We start from the raw sequence: 21253 nt of genomic DNA, 5'->3' as shown, positions 1-21253 counted from the left end.
AGCTCAGAAACAGCTCCTTCATCATGAGCACCATGTTCCTATTTGTCTTCATGTCTGTGTTCAGGGTCTTTGCCACATCCTGGCAGACCTCACTGTTCAGGATTGAGTCTCTGAAGATTTCTGTGTGCATCTCTTTTCCGTGTGACCCCAAAGCCATTAGGGGATCTGTAGCATTTTGTTTCTGGCATACATGTTCATTATTAAGTGAGTATTGAGAAGTTACTAGGTTCTAGTCTTTGTAGAGAAATAGATCTGGTTAGTGGAGTAATTAGAATGACTGTTCTCCTTACTGAGAGCTTTAGTTAAGTGAAAAACATGTAAATGCATACTGGTAACACAGTGATGTAATTCAACAACAAACATGGAGCTAGAGAATTTCTTGATTTGCTGAATAAGGATGTTTTCCTGCAAGTGCTGATTCATTTTCTGAGATAGTCACATGCATTGAAACCAGCCAGACTCAACCTAGAAGTTGTGTGAATAGGAGAAAGGTAGTGCAGGGCATTACTGTCATAGTCTAAACATTACAGGTTTTTTGAAGAGGGTAGCTAGATGGATTTATAAGTAATCTTACTTTATGAGGTTCCCTAAAAATACGTAATCAAACCCATTTTATGTTCTATCTTCTATTTGTCATATTGTCTAATTAGTAGAATACTTGCAGTGAATGATTCCTTTGTCAAAACAAGGAGATTTCAGTTCATTAAGCCCATACATTAGCACCCTTTCATTTGGATCGACTGGAAGCAAAATGAACTTATAATATTATTACATTTGATGCATTTTGAACCAGATGCTCTATTCTGTGCTGAAAGCAATTGAAGGAAACATTTGACACTCATCAAGTACTTTCTCTCTACTAGCTAGGTGATGGTAGTGGGTTTTTATAATCTATATATCACATGAAAAGAATCTCTCTCTCTCTCTCTCTCTCTCTCTCTCTCTCTCTGTCTATTTGGGTAACATTCCTTAGAAGTTCTTTATTTCCTGAGGAGATTTAAGCATATGATTGTCAGGCCTTTCAGCATGTATAAAGTGCTTCTAAGTTCAGATTTTCTTTATGGATGCCATGTTTTATCTAAGGTAGAAGAAAACATGAATATATTTTGGGTGATATTTAAGTTACTAAGTCCTCCCAAGCTTCTTCATAGTAAGGTTGCAGAGGTTTGAGTGGGACAGTACAGAAATCTTCAGTAAAGTTTTCAAATTTTGATACAAGATATAGCAACAATAAGCACTTTGAACAACTGGCCTTTGAACAACTGGAACCTGAGGTTCACTGTTTGAGAAGAGAGGGAGTAGGAGGCCAGCTACTGTTTTAATTAGTAGTTTTCTTTTAAGGCAGTGCTGTGGTAATTAGCATTGAACTTCAAGACATGCATGGTAGAAAAACACAAAATGAACATAGTACTATTTCATCCAGGTTGATTTTACAGGCTACAAGAGCCATTATTGTAACCCACCTGGAAGCCAGAGCTTCAGTTTACTTTGATAATGAAGGGGGATTCAACACAGGTACCTGATGTCTCTTTCCATTACTTCATTTCCTCTCATAGAAGTGTCCACTGTCAGAGTACATTTCATTCAGATATATATTTTGTTTGTAGGTTGGTTGGGGTGGGACAAGTGCCATGGTTAAGAGTGTGAGATTCCATAGCAAGTTTGAGTCTGACTGAAACATTGACAAATTGTGTGACCTTGAATAGGTTTCTTGACTCCTTTCAACTTGTGCCTCCTATGTCCACAAATATGCCTACATCCTGGAATTATGTGGGGTAGATAAAGGGTATATATGAATCAGCCAATACTGCCATATGTCTGGGATAGAAAGACACAGAGAAAAGCAGGGGATAGAGGCAAGTTTTAAGAATAAATTATTCATTAGGGAAAAGTAGATGGTTGGGAATTGAACAAGGTGCATTGGCTCATGAAGGGATTATGGTAAATAAGTTACTACCTTGATCTCTGTCTTCATGAAAAGTTGATGAATTCATGATGTGATGATGTACAAAATAGATGGGTCATACTCGGTTCTGCTTGTTTTGAGATCAAGGCAACAGCTTTTGCCTATTTAACAAGTCCCTAGTCACTGCATAAATCAACCAGCATGAATGTTTAATACTCCCTTTGGCTGTGTAGATGTGATTTAATATAATACAGTGCCTTCTAATAAAACACAGCAACCTCAGGTCTTTCCCATTGGGCATCATGAAGTTTGTATCCTACAGCCCAGGACTTGCAACATAACAGTGATTTTCAGACTTCTGAAGATTCTGGAGAGAAGAAATTGTTTTTTGTAAGATACATTTTCTCATTACTGTGCTGTTATTAGCCTCTATGTTCCAGAATGAGAACAATCAATATTTTCTGATGAAGTTGTTCATTGTCTATCTTCTAAAGGAAATGGTTAGGAGGCCTGTGTAGGGTGAGCCAGTGGTAGGTCTACAGTGTTCTTAAGAAGATGTCTGGAGCAACACAGTAAAGGAAGCCCAGCAGAAGGAGTGGAGCCCAGCTTAAGTATCAGCAGGTCTTTCTAGTGAAGAGCTCTGTCCTGTCACACAGACAGCAACAGACCAGACATTTGGTGGGCTGGGTCAGAGTCCTATATCTCCATGAGCATCACTCCAAGAAAGTAACTTTCTCTCTCTGGACTTCAGTTTCTTCTAGAAAATGGGTTGCCTTATGCTTTCCAAAGATGGTTGATAGATGGGTAATTATAATTCCCCCCACACCAATGAGTATTGAGAGCAATGCCCTGTCATCAACCTAAGGCAACCTAACATTCCCATGTTTACAACATTTTAAAAGATTCCTGTAATATTCTACATCATGTTTTTAGCAGGTCCACTCTTGAGAAGTAGGAACTTTGCATTTTGCTGTTGACAAAAAACAAAACAAAAATCCTTTATGTTCTTCAGTTCACCAAAGTCCTTCGTGACTTATTTTAGTCTCTCAAGCTCAACATCAGAATCTCCTTGCAAATCTTCCTTTTGACTCTATTTCGTCTATGGATGTATTTTCTTCTTTCTAATCTCATTGCTTTGCCCTTGTTCTGCCCTGCCCTTCTTGCACTTTGGCTCTGAAAGATAGTTTGTTACTGCGTTTCTTAGATCTCAATCCAAATATCTCCCCAATTGTCTCACAACATCTCTAGAAGGATCTTGACAAAACACATTTATATGTTCACCATTTGTCTGCCACTGATGCCTCAGGGCCTGAGCAACAACGTTCAGGATCTCAAGTCTCTCCATTAAAACCCTTTCTGTCTTAATCGCTGGCTTCATTTTTAGGCTCATTTCCTGTGATTCCCATGACATACTTGTAAGAGTGCAGGGATCTAGCTGAAGTTTTATTGACGAACTGGTACTGCCTTTCTATTACAGGTAGTTTTCCAACATTGTCCCTCTCCTTCTTTCTTTTCTGTCTGTGTTCCTTCTACCTTTGAAGTTAGGTGAAAATACTAACATCTACCTATAGCCTTCTTTCCTGGTTGCAAATGAGCTCTTCCTTCATAGTCTTCCTGGGCCACTGTACCTCTTTCACGACACTCATCAAATTAGAACCATAGTCTATCTATCTAACCTTTCTCCAACTTGAGGGTGCTTTCTTTTGGGAACAATTAAACATTGTCCTATGATATGGTAGAAAATGCCTATTGGAAGTTCAGAAGCATGAGTTCTGGACTCTGCCACTAGTGGACCACACTGCTTTGGAAATCACTGTTCTGCAGTGATCTACTTTGCAAATTGATAGCTGAGTCTGAATCTGGGTCAGTGTTTGTGGAGAAGCATTTTGTAGTACACTGAGAAATACAACTACAAATACCCACGTTCTTTTATTTTGGCCTGTCTACTTTTTGATACAAAATGTTATTTATTTTATGAAATAATGATACATGTAGACTAGATAGGTGCTAATTTTCTCAGTTGATAGAATAAAAATTGGGACATAAATGTTGATTCCTCAAATGTTGGAGAAGGGATTAGACAAGCTTGTAAAATTCTAAAGTCTAGAAGCCATGAGTTAAGATGAAGCATGCTTCCATAATTTTAAAATATTTACATCTGTTTGGTGGCATGGCATTTGGCATGTGTTTTACAAGTGACCACATCCCTGACAGAATTAGCCATCATGACTTTGATATTGGTTTCCTTATATATCCATAGGCTTGCTTCTTTGGCTGTGAAATGTGAATTTAATATTTTTATTTTCATGGAATATTTTATTCATTTCACTCCCCTTTCCATTTCTTCCTCACATTTGTCTTCCCAGCCTATCAGACCCTCAGAGTTCCTAACACACTGAAGTTATTGCTAATATTTCCTCTCAGAATGCCAATTTGGCAGGTTTGTGAAAGAGATTGGTACACTATGCCCAGAATCTCATCATGGAGAGTAGGTTGGTAGACTGGGAATAAAGGTGATACAATATTCTATCCATTTTCTGGGAATATATTCATGTCAGCATGTCCTTATGGAATTAGCAAGAAATTTACACTGTGGTCTTTGTCTTCTCTGAGGAAAAAGACTGCTGGACTTTTATCTTTTTTTTCCAAGCAGGAAACTAGATTCCAAAAAGACATGGCCATGCTCTCCCTAGGTAACAGTCTTATTCTGGGTAAGAATTGGCTATTTGAAGCAGAGAGGATGTCAGAAACCACTGCCAGATTTGTGGGAGCAAATCCAGCAGTATTCCAAGCCACTTCTTATGTCCTACACTGCCCAGCCAGTTTCCCTCTACTTTGCAATTAGACTAATGCAGATTTTTTTTTGTTGTTTTACTTTGAACACAACTTCATGGGAAGCTACCTATAGACCTTATCCTAGCTGGAAAGATACTTATGATCTTTGTCTGTGATGCGGAAGTGAACACAGAACTGGGAGTTGAGGGAGGGCTTGGTGAAGAATCACTTAATTTTGACATTGCTTTGGGTTTGATGAACCATCCTACATAGCCACCCATGCATTCATCCTTCAGTAACAAAAATCCATTGGGTGCCAAATGCATGCCATTCTAGGCTCTACTTAATAGGACAGTAGTTAAAATGGGCATGGACCTTATTTGTCACACAGGGGAAGAGACAGTAAATATGTAAATAAGCAGCAAACATATGGTTAATCCAAACAGTTGGATTAAGTGGAAAGATGCATTGAAGACTGTACAGTTGAAGAGACCAGCAGAGGTGGTCATCGGAGTTGTCTTCTGAGCCCAGAGTGTTATATTTAGCATAAATTCAGCTCTGTGTAAGGTAGAGTAAAGGAGTAGAGCACTGTGTAAGGCCTCTCAGGGGAAGGGCTTGGAACATTGCAGCATGGACTGCAGTTCAGTTTGGCTGGAGCCAGTAGACAAGGGTAGAGGAATGTGCTAGTGTTGGAGCATAGGCTGGAGCCAGAGCCTGCTGGCTATGCAAGGCTGGTCAAGGAGGATGAATTCTTTTTTTTTTTTCTTAATTTTTATTAGTTCAAATTAGGAACAAGCTTGCTTCACATGTCAGTCCCTTCTCCATTTCCCTCCCCTCCTCCCAACCCTCCCCCCACAACCCCCACCTGCCCCCACCCCATCCACCCTCCACTCCCCAGGCAGGGTAGGGCCCTTGATGGTGGCTCCCCAAAGTCCACTACATGATCCTGGGCTGGGCCTAGGCCCTCCCCCATGTGTCCAGGCCAAGAGTGCATCCCTTCACGTGGGTTGGGCTCTTAAAGCCCCTTCTTACACCAGGGAAAAATACTAATCCACTACCAGGGGCCCCCTAGAGTGTAGAGGCCTCCTCATTGACATCCATGTTCAGGGGTCTGGATAGGAGGCTGAATCCTGTACAGGTGTAGTCATTGGGAAAACCAGCACGCTGTAGGAATGTGCAAATGCAGATCAGTCAGGCTGCTGTTTTGACTGGATAGGAAGTAGAAGGAAGGAGGTCAGTCTGAGACCATTTAGAGTAGTTTAGTTAAGAATATAGCTGGCCTGTGGCAGGGAGGTGAGAAGAAGACGTATTTGAATCTCACTGGTAAAACATAATATGACACTGAGTTGGAAATCATTGAAATATTCTCTCATCCCCCTCTGCATAACACACACACACACACACACACACACACACACACACACACACACACACACATGTGTATTCCCTAAAAGGTCCTTGCCTGTAATGGAGTAGGGTAGGGGAATGCAAACTTTTACATTTCTACATTTCTGTTTTAAGTTTATATCTCTTAGTATAACTTGATTTGATTTGGATGCCCATGTAAGTTTCCTCTTCCTGCAGTAGACTTCTGGCCTCCGGTTGCATGGTGCACAAACAGGGTGAAAGTGAGAGGTTTACAAGTCCTCATGACTGCTTGTGGGTTCCTATATTGTCTCTGGGCTCATTAAAGTGCTGTGAAGCAGCTGCTTGGCCCCTGGGTCTGTTGCTGGGTCCCTGGCTGATATATTATGAGAAAAATGCTGAAGTGAGACACTATTTTCTTGCCTCTTGGTCTCCTTCTTGTCCAGCTTTCCACCAGGACTCATTCAAGTCCTCTGTTTAGCATCTGTAGCAAGTCTGTGTCATTGTTAGCCACCTCCACATATATACATGTAGTGTCACCTTGTCAGCCTCTCTGAGTCTCCCCACCATACTGCCCCTCCCCCAGGTTTCAATCTGAATGGGAAAACAGACACAGACAATCCAACTGTTTACTTACCCTTTGCCTTTATCGGGGAAGGAGAAAGGGTTCTCAACTTCTACTTGAAGAGCATTCTTCCTCTACTCATCCTTGTCCTCCAGAGGACAGCAATCCTCATGGCCAGTTTTAAAAATGAAATTGTACATGTTCTTCAAGGCCTTGGCTCTTCTACTACCTGTAAGGTGAAGACGTGGAGTCTTTCAACTTGCTGATTCCTCAGAATTTTCAGGCTAATTTGCTTTTGTTGTGGGTCTAATTCTGATCTGTTTCATGTGTTACTACTGTGCATGTCTGCCCTTTGTTCTTCTAGATTATAAGCTTCTCAAGAGCAAAGAGGCAACACAGCCATATGGTGACTACTCACCAAACTGTCACCGGTGTCACCTGTCACCTTTTGCACACAAAAGATATTTGATAAATAACGACCGTCAAAACCACACTCTTCATAAATCTCTCTAAACCTCTCATTAAAATTGTTGGAGCAAGTACAGGAGTGCTATTTTCCCAACATCTTTGGCCGCTTTCTATTAAATTTCCATACAGATCCCTTGGCTTGGGCTACACTCAACTGTGGGAATCAGATTTTCAACTATTTCTCCCAGGCCATGAACTAGAATGTCGTTATATTTACAGGGGTCTGTGGAGGTACCCCAAACACGGCAGTGCAATTGTATATCAGAAACCACTATCATAAATGAGTTGGACAGGATAAGCCAACTTGAAAGAGAAAATAAAATATTATAACCCCAACTTGAAAAGAAAATATGGCGTGTGGTTTATTGAGGTGGGTTATGGGGGAAGAAAGAGCCGATTTTAAGTCAAACACAGAGAAGCAGTGGCACTCTTTAAATTCAATACAGTATTCACATGGCAGACACTGGACTTTAGAAGGCCAAACCTTTAGGCTCCTGCTCTGGTCTATAAAATAGATGTAAAATTGCCTTTGCTACATTATTAGTGCGCCATTCTAGAGGCAAGGAATGTTTAGGGAGCAAAATAACCTTGAAGCCAGCATGGCGCTTTCAAACCAGAGTCTGTTTGTGAGAATCTCACATTGCACTTTAAAGACATTTTAAAGTCTGTGGCTTTGGGAAATCCCACTCTGACGAGGTGAGAAGGAAGGAGGACTGGGGAAGAGCAGCAGCAGAGGAGCCAACTTTCATTGTCTTAGTGGGAATATGTTTTGCAGTTAGCAGCGATCTCAGTCTGCCCTTAAGCAGCACGATTTCCATATTTCTACATTGGCTTTTCAGAGTCCCTTTCATTCTTTTGAACTCCCCAGCCTTCAAGTTGTATAATAAAGAATTTGGAAGGTGCCCCTTTTGTGGCAGGAGGACTTGGGGACTCTTGACTAAATTACCCATTTCTTTTTCTATGAATCAACATGATTGCAGAGTATGGGTTCAGAATATGGGGGCGAGCACTCTCTGGGAGTCAGGAACCAAGGAGTTCCAATGAGATATGGGAAAAAGTAATTTCATGAAGCATTTTCAAATCAGCCTGAAATTTCAAAATTTCAAATTAGCCCGAAAACTCAGAGGAATCTGTGCCTTTACCTTAGAGATAGTAGGAGAGTCAGATCTTGAAGGATGTGTATAGTTTCATTCTTTTAAATGGGCCACAAGGCTTTCTGGCTTCTGGAAGCCTGAGTGTCTGTGTCTTGCATAGAGTATGCCATTTACATCTGGTTCAGACACAAAGGTATCAAAATGCCTCCCGTGACCAAGCCTGGAAGCAGAAACACCAGGGCTCGTATGGAATATGTTGTTCAGGCTTTTTCTAGTCTAGAAGCATTAGGGTGATCTATCCAACCGTGTCAGGGTTTACTAGGACTAAGACAGGAGGAAGTGGAGAGGTCTGATGTACCGAGAGGATGTAAAAAATGGATGGCCTCTGAGGACCTGACCAAGAGGGTGGTTGGCACAAATGTATGTGTTGGCTTTGCCCAGCCTGCACGGCCTCCTGTTGCTCCTTCTCATTTGCTGATGACTCTGGGAGACTGAATGAGATGCATTTCATGTGGTCCCATTCGGTTTCATATTTGAGGAAGCTCCCCGCTTCGGGTAAAAACCGAGCTGCTTTTTGTGCCATTTCTACAAACATTTCAGGCCATTAAATGAAAGATTTCTGGTGGCAGGAAAGGCACATATTATGTTACATGGGAAATGCAGCCAGTTATTTGCTTCCCTCAGGCTGAAGTTGATTGTCTGTTGGTAGTTTACTGGACGGAATCAATGAATGTAACCGTCTATCCATCACTCCATTCACCCACGCAGTGTTCTTTCAACAAGCAGTCCTGAAAGTGCCTCCTCTATGGCATCAACAATGGACATCACCGTCATTCAATTTCCCTTTTCGGTATCCATCTACACACCAAATTTATCACTAGTTTGGGGCAAGGACAGGGAGGAGAAGTGAGATCACAGTCACACACAGGGCAAACTTTGGTCGTCAGAAAAAAATGAGTCACACATCTGGGTGCCAGGCCCAAGCCCTATGTCAAGCTGAAATTTAAATCTCCAACTAAAAGGAAACGAAATAAAAACAACAGATGTTATTAATAGAGTGAGTTTTTGTTAATTTTCTAGAGTAACACAAAAGGAAATTGGCTAATATGAAAACAATTGATATTTATTTGTTTATTTCCAGATCACCAGATTGAAAATTGACCGAAACCCCTTTGCTAAAGGATTCAGAGATTCTGGAAGAAACAGGTAAGGACCCTGGGGCAACAGACTCACCGGCTTCTTTTCTTTTGGAAGTTATTGGTGGCCCTTGGCTCCCAATTCCTAGAGAATATTTGCATACTCGGCAACCACATAGACTCAGGGAAAGAGAAACTGACTTATTCAAGAATCCCCAAGTTCCCTCCCACAAAAGACACATCTTCTTTCTCACACAACTTAAATTACCGTAACAAATCCTTCATGCTTTTTTTTTTTACCCCCTACTTTATGCTGTGTGATTCAGTCCACGTAAAGCAAGACACATGATCACTTATTGTTAATGATTCATTGGTGTATTTTTCTGTTATCTGAAGGTGTCTGTATTGGCTGCAGTGCTGTCTCATATACTTTACATTTCTGAAAGATAAGATTTCAGAAAACTACTACCTTTATGAGTTGATCTTGGCAAAAACAAATGTAACCATTCTATTCCTAGGAAATAGTCCCTCAAGACATACACTTCTGACTTTATGAAAGGGAGTGTTTCTAGAATGTCACCTTTCTTTTTTCCTTTTGTAAAAATAACTTTTTCTAGTTTTTGAGATTATAATATAATTACATCATTTTGCCCCCATTCTTTTCCATCCTCCAAACCCTCTCATGTACTCTACCCTTGCTCTCTTTACAATTCATAGCCGCTTTTCTTTAATTGTTGTGTGTATGCTCTCTCTCTCTCTCTCTCTCTCTCTCTCTCTCTCTCTCTCTCTCGTGCACGCACGCGCGCGCACACACACACACAAGCACGCGTGTGGGTGCTTGTGTGTGTGTGTGTGTTTTGTATTCCTAAACATACAAATATAACCTTCTCAGTCTGTATAATGCTATGTGTATGGATGTTTTCATGGCTGACCATTTGCTATTGGATAACCAGTTGGTGTGCTCTCCTCTGCAGGCAGACTGTATCTCCCGCTCTCAGCACTCCTTAGTGGCTGTGGTTCTTGATTTAGGGCTGTGAGCTTTCCTTCTTCCACATTAGTGTGCCTATTTGCATTATCCTTGTCCGTGTCATGTTTAGGGAGCTATGTTGGTGAGGCTTCATGTGTGTAGCTTCTCTGATATCTCTAGGAGACACAATCTTACAGCAAACTGCCTGTTCTTCTAGCTCTTACAATCTTTCCAAACCCTTTTCAAACTGATCCCTGAGCCTTGGGTGTGGGAGTTGGGTTATAGATGTGCAGCTGGGACTTGGCTTCACAACTCTGGCTTTGGGTCAGTTGTGGTTTTCTGCAATAGTCTCCATCTGTTACAGCAAAGGGAAGTTTCAGTGATGAAGGGGAACGCCACCTTTCTTTATGACCTGTGCCATCAGTTCCAGGTGTTGCAGATGTTCACAGAATCATTTTGTCCCGTTGTCAAAAGCCTTAGAAACTGTACTGGTTCTCAGGCTGAGAATATTTTCTTCTCCCTAAATGATTTCCTGCAAAAAATGAAAATCTGTTGTCTATGGCAAGTTAGGAGACACCTGAGATGGCTAGTGGGACCAGACATATCCACAGTCTCCAATTAGGCAAATTCATCAGATACAGACACTACAGCCTGAGTGACTGTGATGCATCTGTCTGGTGTAGCACAGGCGTTGCAATGCCGTTGACTTCTTTAATAATCTGTAAGGACGGTTTTACATCTGGACAGCAGATTGCCAGGAATTATCTTTGGTATTCTCTCTGCAGCAGTTTTTGGATAAACCAACAATTTATATTTAGAAATATTCCATGAAATATGTGATGCATTATCTAATCAAGCACCACAGAACAGTGTTTTAGCATGAACAGACTCCATGTGTGATGGTGTCTACCTTAGAGTAAAGGTGTTTAGTGGACCTATCTCTAGATGTGTAGGGACCTTCTATAAGGTGTACACAATGAATAAATTGCAAAATGACATTCCTTAGACTGTGCCTTCACCAAGAAATACCTCATTATATCATAGACATATGTTTCAAACCACTTATGGTGATCATTTCTTTCACAAAATGCTTTATAAAAGCACTTTTAAAAACACTAAACTCTTGCTTTATGTTCAGCATACATTTATGTTCCTAAATTTATTTAAAGTCCATAAGGTTATATCAATTGAGTAATAGAAAATTCAGTCAATCATGCAGTTTTTAGATAGCACCATTAAGTAAGTGTTCTAGGTGACAGTTTAATGGGAAAGCACTCTAGAACTCAGTGAGTGAATGACTCTTGGACAAACGTTTTTCTATTCCACAAAAGCCTTTGTCTTCAAAGCCTACTCAATAAAAAACAAACACACATCCATTCTATCTCAGATGTCCCCTACCATTAACTTATAGTCCAGGTCACAAAAGCGTCTTTCTTTCTTCATTTCGAAGACTCTGCACTCTGAGCTTCTTGAAGACCTACTTAGTGATAATGTGTTAAAAAGTCCTGGGACACTCATGATAGGTAGGCCATGTATGGTAAGGGTATGCAAAACCTGTAGCTTGGAGCCAATGGATGGCTTTTCAGGGTTCTGTGGGCTCCTATATGTAAGTGTGACTATATACATGAGCAGCTGTACAGTTTTTTAAAAAATAAGCCTGTAGTGTTCTTTATAATTTTAGAAAGGTCTTATATCCCAAAGTAAGACTTTCTCTTCTATACCCAAATATATGTCTCCCAGGCCAAACTCGTCCATGTTATTTATTCAGCTACACTTTCTTTTGGGGGGATTGTCTCTAGTAGTATTTAGTAATTGTTTATTTTCTTATAGATGCCTAGTGTAATGCTCTCCTTTTCCGTCTCTTGTCTTCCGTTGGAGCCCTTGCAATCTGGAGTATTTGGCTAAATTACTTTTTTGTTTTTGTTTTTTTTAAATTACTTCTCTAAAGTCTTTTAATTCCTTAGCTAGAGCTTCCTGTTCATAGGCTCCTTACTCTTGGAAGCTACAGTAGAAGGTATACACCCTTGGAAATTACCATACAGAATGTTCACACCCATTTTACATAGAAAGCAAGAAAAAGTATGTTAATTTTTGGCAAGAAAAAATCCAGTCAGGAGGTTGAGTGGGAGTCGAAACTGTTTCTATAGGGTGATTGAGGTTAGTGTTGATGATAAATGTTATGAATCAGGTGTGTGTGTAAGGGAGGGTTGAAGAAAGTGGATGTAAAGATAAATATGTTTGCTATGTTTGAATATCGAGGAGGCCCTGTGGCTACGGAGTGAGGCTCTGTTTGTAACCATGTCTCAGCAGCATGGTATGGGAGGTACCTAGGTATGATGAAATAGCTTGTGTTGACAAACATTGACCCTATGCTCCAGGAGCTGAAGCCCACTTTCTCCTTGAGACTGGCCAGAATGTTTTGAGTACCTCTTAGCTGAAGTCCTGAGGGGAGATCCCCTGGGAGGCTGCAAATGTTGTGCTGCTTAAGGAACATGCTTATTTTTCTGTCCTGCTTGATGGGTTCCTGATCTGTAAGACTCCTTGAAAGTGGAACTATGGGTAAATAGGACAGACGACTAGCACAACAGTGCAATGCATCTCCGAAGTCAGGCATTAGCTCATTCCAGTGCTTCATTTATTTCTTGGAGTGTGAAAATTCTTCTTCTTCTTCTTTTTTAATGTCATACAAAGCCTGCAAAGCAGATTAAAAAAAAGAATGGAGTCCTGTCATGTGTGAATCAACAGGACTGAAGGACAGTAAGTGAAACAAACTACCACAAAGAGCCAAGTGGCACATGACATATACAGAACTTAAGTAGTTGATTTTAAGTAGAGCTAACAAGTAGAACAGTTGCTGTTGGAAGTTAGAGGGAGAGAGTAAGGAGGGACAGGAGAGAGCAGGATGGCAAATATCAAAATGTAGTTACTCAAGAGAGTAAGTTCTAATATGCCACCGCAATTTAGGATAGCTGAAGCTCACAGTTTATCTATCATGTATTTTATAAAGATTTAGCAGAGTTCAAAACTTCCTGACCCGATGAAATGAAGTGTGTAAGGTGGAGGAAATGTTACCCTGATTTGACTATTACATATTGTGCACACATGCTGAGTTATCTTACTGCAGCACATAAACAGTTCTATACTACAGGTCAATTAAAAAACTTAGCTGCCCCCCCTCCCCCCCGAGGTTACTTTAAGGCCCATTCGTAACTGCTTCTGTTAACTGCAAATGAACATTTAGCATTTGGGGGTGCTTATTCTTCATTTTTCTCTAATTTGAAAAACCTGCATCTTGAAAGAGTTTGAGCCGTGCTAGAGTTAAGCAGCTTTCCCACCATCCCAGAGCAAAGCTGAAGTGCTGCTGGATAACCGTGTCTGCCTGACTCCAGAGCTGAATCTCCCATGCTGTCACACTGGCACCTTATCCTCGGTGTGACCCACTTTCAACAGATACTGAGAACAGGATCCTCCCTCTGAAAACACTATCTAACCACCCACAACTGTTTCGGTCTCAAGTAAAGCCTCCTGTGCGCTCAGCCTGTGTTTGTAGACTACTGATCAGAGCTTCCCCATCTACTTTGTACCCCCTAAACAAGGATCTCCTATCTGGGGACGGAAAATCCAGCTGAACCATTCTATTAGGTGAAGTATGGATGCCCTCTCGGTGTCTTACCATGGTGCAAGAATGTTCGGCTTCTTCCTCCAGCACTCTGCGAAACTGCATTACAGTGGACTTGTTTAAGGCAATTATAAAAGTTTTGAATGTTTTTTTTCCCCTTTCAAAAATTCAAAATTACCTAGTTATATCATTAGCTGTCTAGTGATCTAATTCTCACTAGCTGGTTGCAGGATCTCATGTAGGCAAGGACTTTTAATGTCATGTAAATGGAAAAGATGCATGGGTAAGAATATGGAGTATCATTTGCAAATCTGGGACCCAGTGGTTCTGAACTAACATCAGGACCAATGTCCCATCTTCTGTCCAGTATTTCACTGTGGCCTTTCTCGTGCTAACACAGTTCCTCTCAACCCCTGCTTCTCGCCATGCATTCTAGACATCAAATGACTCATGCGGAGGAGCATGGCTTGATGAGTTGCATATAAATGTTACTAAAGCATACGGATTACATTTCCTTTAAAAACACATGGGCTTAAAAATTAGAGGGGAAAGTGCTTGGCCAATGTTTTTTGGTTTCGCAGAACACAAAACATTTGTGGAATACTTTGGAGTTACAGAGTTTGCCAAACCTCAAACCAAAACATGTTCAGGTTTGTCGATCTCAATCCATCCCAGCATAGTCCAGAGGCTGGGATGGGAGGAGAGGAAGATGGGGAGAATGCAACCACCCTCTGCACTCTCCACTGATGCTTCCAGCAGTGTCTGTCAGCCTGTGAGGCTTTCACACTGAGTCCCATCAGAGTGTGGCCCAGGTGACAGGCTTCTTCTGAAATACACAAATGAGTATGGAGCAACGGGTGAACACTCTAGCTGCCGTTCTTTGCCTTAAAAAAATAAGAGATCTCTAGTAAGGAGAGCTCTTAGCTCCTAGAACTGTCCCTTTCTTCTGCTTGTCGTGGGAATCAGTGCCTGATCTAATGGCCAGGTCTGGAAGGAGGACACCTAACCCCTGGGACTTGTTTGCACACATGGTGTATATCTCAGGCTTCCTGTTGGGTGGTAAACCTTGCAGGGGAGGGCTGTAGTTGGGAATCACCACCTTTCAGGGGAGTCCTGACCTTCTCAGTCAGCCCTACATGTGTGTGTCTCAATCCCCAGACAGTTTTATCAGCCATGAAATTGGTATTTTGGTTTTGACTGTGTTAGATTCCTATGTCTTTCTCTTAATTGAGTCAAGAACTATACTTTTTCAAGCTTATTCTCTTAGGTATCCCTTCCCTCCAAGTATACAGAATGAAATGAAAATTGTTCACCAGTTACCAAGCAGTATTTTTTTTTTTTTTTTGGTTTTTCGAGACAGGGTTTCTCTGTGGCCTGGAACTAGCTCTTGTAGACTAGGCTAGTCTCGAACTCACAGAGATCTGCCTGCCTCTGCCTCCTGAGTGCTGGGATTAAAGGTGTGCGACACCAACACCCGGCTACCAAGCAGTATTGATGAGTGAGAGATAAGTTAAAAGGGGAACTTAAGAAAGCCTCACCCCAACCAGTGATAAATCAAGGAGACCAGAAGCCATAGGCTAGGTTCTGATTCACAAGGAGCGGTACTAAAGAGTATGTGACTAGTTAGAAAAACTAAAGAGTAATTCAAATGCATCTCTGAGTCTATTTACTTCTGTTTGACTCTGATTTGACCAAATTGTTGCTTAGACACACACATCCACAGACCATATGATCTGCTTCAGAACTCAGGCATTCTGTGTTTCCTAGATCCCTGGAGAAGGGCATCACAAAATTTCAGTGTCTGTATTAGGCAAGGAGGAGTTCCCAGAGACAGAGTTAAGGCAGAATGAAGTTTGGTTGAACAAGGCCACCTAGTAGTGAACTGAGAAGTGGAATTATGCCTTGGGGAATTATGCTATACTGGGTAGCATGAACCAAAGGCAAGAAAAGGGCCGTGAAGCTGAAGAGAAGAGGCACATTGGCAGAGTCTCACTATCCAGAAGTAGTCTTGGGAGACACATGTGCCCTCAAGAGCCCTCATTGCCCAGCTAGAGGGAAAGACAATTGTGCAGACGCTGCCTGTTAGGAGGAGCCAAGGAAATGGAGGAAAAGAGAACTCTGGGTCTCTCGAGCCCCATCTGATTCGAAATCCTTGCCTCTTAGAGGTGGCTGCCAAGACTTTGCAAAAGACAAAAGTCTGCTTGAGGAATTCTATGGAATTCCCAGAGACTTCCTCAGAAACAAACACATTCATAAAAAGAGAGGATTCCAATTAGGATCTGCCTGGGGAGTGAGAGGTTCTTCTATGAAGTTTTCTTAGAAGTAGTACACAGTGATAGACTGAGTTCTCCCCATCGAACCCTTCATTAGGCCTTTGAGGTTGGATTTGATCTTTACTACCAGGTCCATTGTATCTATGGCAACTGCAAGCCCCATGATTTCTTGCATCCATGTCTAGCTGACATGTACTTTAGAAGCTACTGCTGATGATCCCATGTCAGGTACCAGGTAGACTGACCCTTCCTTAGCCCTCGGAGGTGTGCAGTATCTTAGGAGGACATGTTCTTCTCTGTGGAGTCCACCATTGGAAGCTTGGGTCAGGGCACATTAATTCCAAACTCAGGAGTAGTGGAAGAGGGGTCATGTGTTGTGGAGGCTGATTTACACATGAAATTAATTTCTTTAGCAGATTGTCCCTTATACGACTTCTAGAAAGACATGAGGTGCAAGAGGAATTCTGGGTCTGTGTCTGCTCTCTGAATGTTTGGAGTCAGCAATATGTTTGCTGTGAGTGTGGCTGGTGGACACCTTTTGTAGTTGTGTTCCTACATAGATATTTCAGGGGATTATAGGCATTGCAGCTTGCATGTTGAAAAGGATGTTCAGTGCAATCATTACTTCACCTAAGAAATTATTCTTGAGTGGTGGTAGAGAAAAAAATTCAAGAGTAAAGACTTTCCTAAAACTCACTCTCAGCATCTGCTGTCCCAAGGCCAAGCCTATGGAGTGAAGAATGACTTTCCCCAGTTTCCCACAGGACCCCTCCCCTGTTACAGGTCCATAATGCTCAGTAGGAAGAGGAGTGCGAAGTGAGGAACTCCCGAGTTAACTGGATGGAGAGACACAGAGAAGTCAGCTCTCCATTAACCCCAGCCTGGTTCATCTTCCCTGAACTAAAATGACTTTCCCTGGAGAGTTAGGAGGAAGGGACCAGTAGACATGCTCCAGCTGACATCTGGTAATAGAGTGCTCTGTCGGAGACAACTAATAAATCCTGCCTGCAACTTTATCCATCTGTTTAGCTGAACAAAAGAAGTGGCTGTTTATAGGTTAAAAAGACAAACTAATAGTGACTTCATATAATTCAATCTTGTAGTTATTTCTAGCTAATCAAATTATAAGTCTCAAATAATAGTAATGATTATTTCATATATTAACTGAGACCCACACTGTCCATTTTTTACCTCAGAGCTGAGGTACTTTCCCTGTGCTTCCCTTTACACTGATGGCGAGCTGAATTTTGAACTACTGGCTTCAGAATTTGCAGATCCAGCCTGTCACAGCATGCAGAGAATGATTTCACTGTCCTCTGCAGGCACAGCTGGCCGGGCAGCAGAAACCATGCCTCCAACCACTTCTGGCTCCCTGTTGTTCCTGAGTCTCAAGTAGCAAGCTTAGAGCCAATGAGCTGACCACTTGCCTTTTCTCAACTGTCAGTATATCCCAAGTGTCCCCCTCATGCTCAATTGCTGTGTTTTCATTTGTCCCCTCAAGGGCCATTGGCTGCAGTTTCCCCGCCAACCTCATCCTGCTCTTTCCTGGCAGGCTTACAAGCCCCTGTAGATTTCTGCATACTTTCTTGTTATCCCTGGCATGGGTGACTTCTGCCATTCAGCAGGTCTATGCAAGCAATCAGTGTTGGACTTCTCAGGGACTGTTGCATTTGTCATTCAAGGTAGCTGGCCCTGTATTAGATTTTGGCAGCAGCATCCTCCTATTGGCAGTTGTATTTCTCCTATTCACCCCAGCCTTAGCTGTTTGTCATGTCCCATGACGTAGCCTATTAGCCTGGACTTGATACTTTTCTCTGTCTTATTATTTGTTCTCCTCCGTTTTCATGAACTGTTTCCACCATTGTCCTCTTGGCCATATGGATTTGCCAGGGAATGTTGGCAATTGTTTTATTATCTATGGCTCCTGCTCAAGGATGGTGTCATTGAACACAGTGACGTCTTTTTAATGGCTAGTATGTTGGAGTCTGAAATATCGGCAAGATAATGAGGCCTACAGGGGCTTGAGAGACATGCTTTTGGTTTTCTGATGAGAAAATGTGAAATGGAATTAGGAATTAGTAACATGAAGCTCCTTCTACATTTTATCTGGAGCCAGAGGACTGACAGAGCTGTGATTTCCGGGGAAGTAGGACTGTGTCTACTAGAACAAGCTGCAACTTGAGCAGAATGACTGGCTTCCTTTTGCTTGAACTGGAGCACTCGCCTTGATAAATTTGTTTTCAATCAAGCTCTGTTCATTAAGTCACAATTATTATATGATAAAACAGATTTCCCTATCTTAAAACTAGAGAGACTTAAGCATGAAGAAGTTACATACTTGGGCCAAAGGTGCCTTAATTAGAAGCTTGGCAATCTATATTTAGAATCTATGCTCTTGACTAGAATGTTCAACTGTTCCTTAGGTGTCATTCATAATACCAGAGCTAGACTAGTCCAGTCAAATGCAAAGGAGCTTAATGTTTTAGTTACTCTGTTTAGTATTGTTACAATTTTTTTTTATTACTACTGAGACACTAAAAATGCCCAGGAATCAAAATTACAACTTATCCAAACTCTAAGAAGGATAGTGGGAAAGGAACACTTGGGGACCACCAGGTGACGAGCAATTTTAATTCAATTCCAAACACATTTCCATTGATTACTCATTCTTCTAAAACCTGTGAAGGAGGCTTATTGGTGACAGCTTCTTCATTGTGTAGATATAATTGTTTTACCCCGAGAAGCTGAATTTCACATGACGGGTTTGTCCTTAAACAAATTGAGGGCTTATGATTTGAGGTCCTTTAGAGCATCTAAACAGGAAATGTATGAAATAACTGGAGGTTAGAGTTGATTCAACAAAGCAGTGAAAGAGAGGGCAATGTGGAAGGTTTGGCCTTTCCTCAAGGGAGAAAGGATAGATTAAGGAGGTTGAGATAAGGTAATTAGACCTGGACTGGATGTTCACTGTATACACTTTCACTGGACACACAGAGCATCAGTAACTCTATGGAAGGGGTTACTGTTAAGTGCCCTAGAACAACCTTCCCTTCCTCTGTTGACATACTGTTGACTCTGCTGCAACATCTACCTCTTCTTCTGAGTGGAAGATTGCTGAGAGTGTCATTTAATATTTAGGTTAAATAGATGACCTTTTGTGGAATCCCCCTTTAGTTTCTCAGGTGTATTAAATACATCTTGCTCAAATCTTCATACCACTGTTTTCATATCTCCAGTGTATCAGACACTTTGTAAAATAGTCCTTTTCATATTGTTCTCTCTCTCTCTCTCTCTCTCTCTCTATATATATATATATATATATATATATATTGAACAAAACATTACTTAAGGGCAATAACTATGTGTCTGTTTTGCTTTTGTATCACTTAAGACTTTTTATAGTCTAAATACTCCTCTATGTTTTCAAAATCCCTGGTACTTTTAGTTACAGACTTCCTTTCTGTGGAGAGAAGGCCAGTGGCCATATCAACCTATTGCATATGTTCTCTTTGTTCACAATACTCTCAGCACAGAGTATAGGAAGAAGTTAAACTTAAGTAAGAAAAAAGTTAGAGATAAGGAGAAAATAAACAGACGATGATGATGATACAGTTTCCTGTCTCAAAACAAGGATAACGTGAAAACTGCATAGTGATACCTAAATAGAATCACAGATATTACAATAATTATTATAATTGTCTGGTATTTGCTGGATTTCAAAACAAGTCTCTCTGTCTCTGTCTCTGTCTCTGTCTCTGTCTCTGTCTCTGTCTCTCTCTCTCTCTCTCTCTCTCTCTCTCTCTCTCTCTTCCTCTTCTGTTTCTCCCTCTCCCCCACCAAATGGGATAGGAACGGTATTTCTTTCCAATCTGGTTAGGATTCCAGATCAGTTGATCTTGAGGCATCATTAGTTTATGAAGGAGCGCTTTGGCTAGCTCGGCCTCCTTTTTCTTCTTTCCTCTCAGCATAGTTTTGGCTTGGCCAGGTCAAAAGAGAATCAGCTTGGAAACCAGAGAGTAGGTTATAGCCAAAAGACTGAACAAAGGGGGTTTAGATGTGGCCTCCGTTGTCACTGAACTAACGAGGAAAAGTCAGCAAGAGGGAACAATTGCCAATTTGACTGTTTCTGATTGGTAGCTCCAGAGATGATGCCAGGTCTCTGCTGTGCCACAGCCCACAGAGGCCCATCATTTGGAACGTGTTAGCAAGACAACACCTAAAGCAGCTTTTTCACATTTGTGAAATAATAAATCCATTTTGTAAATCTTGGTGATAAGAATTCACAAAATTAGGACAAGATAACAATGAACAAATAAACAATAGTACAAGATACACCCTGAGTAGCCATCTGGTAGCTGAAAACCTTAATGAGTAGTTGACAAACATTCTTATAGAAGATGAAGGGTAGAAGTGCTTTAACTCTGCTAGGGCACTCAGATTCTATGGAAGGTCAAACATTCTAAGTCTAGGACAAAAGAAACCAGAGGGAAATGGAAACCTTCCTGAGATCTAGTTCAAGACAGGCACAGTCCAGTCAGACAGAGAGTAAAAGGCCCCAATCTCTGGCACTAGAACACTCTTTCTATTCTCAAAGATTATTTTTATACCAAGTTGGTTTTTAAAAATCGAAGCTTAGAAAAAAGAATGAATACTAGTTAAAATTATGAAATAGTTCCTCAACTTAGTTAATTCAACAGGTGTCAGTTGATAACATGGTCTTGTTAAAATTATAAAATAATGATACCTGTTTACTAATTGGATGCCTATAAATTGAGACATACTGTACAGCAAGCATTATGCTGGGCACGTGAGTAAAGAAAAATATTGGATCTGAATCCCTTGAAGTACATACTAGCTATCTGTAAAGAGAGATGGATTACTAAATTGTGCCATGGCCCCATACTAAATTCTGAGATACATTACTGGGGATTTCTAATACATAGATCTAGTATGTATTAGAGATCAGTGAAGCTTGATATAGTTTGAGACAAATAGAATATAAGTTATATAGCAAATAAGCAGGATTAATTTTTCTAAAAAGGGAAACATTCAGAATCCAAAAACAGACTAAGTATTATAAATGCA

The 21253-nt window shown here is 41.1% G+C and overlaps 1 protein-coding gene across 1 annotated transcript in view; it reads left to right on the top strand.

Moving 5' to 3' along the window:
- Tbx15 (T-box transcription factor 15) overlaps window positions 1-21253 on the top strand; it is a 103391-nt gene that overhangs the window by 65551 nt on the left and 16587 nt on the right. Inside the window, exon 6 of the mRNA XM_027393781.2 lies at window positions 9315-9379. Coding sequence (XP_027249582.1) covers window positions 9315-9379 — 65 coding nt within the window. The remainder of the gene's footprint in view (window positions 1-9314; window positions 9380-21253) is intronic.

Source organism: Cricetulus griseus (genome assembly GCF_003668045.3).
Source record: "Cricetulus griseus strain 17A/GY chromosome 1 unlocalized genomic scaffold, alternate assembly CriGri-PICRH-1.0 chr1_0, whole genome shotgun sequence".
Taxonomy (NCBI): domain Eukaryota; kingdom Metazoa; phylum Chordata; class Mammalia; order Rodentia; family Cricetidae; genus Cricetulus; species Cricetulus griseus.
Note: the sequence above shows the minus strand (reverse complement) of the source record. Positions and strands in the feature narration are given on the sequence as shown.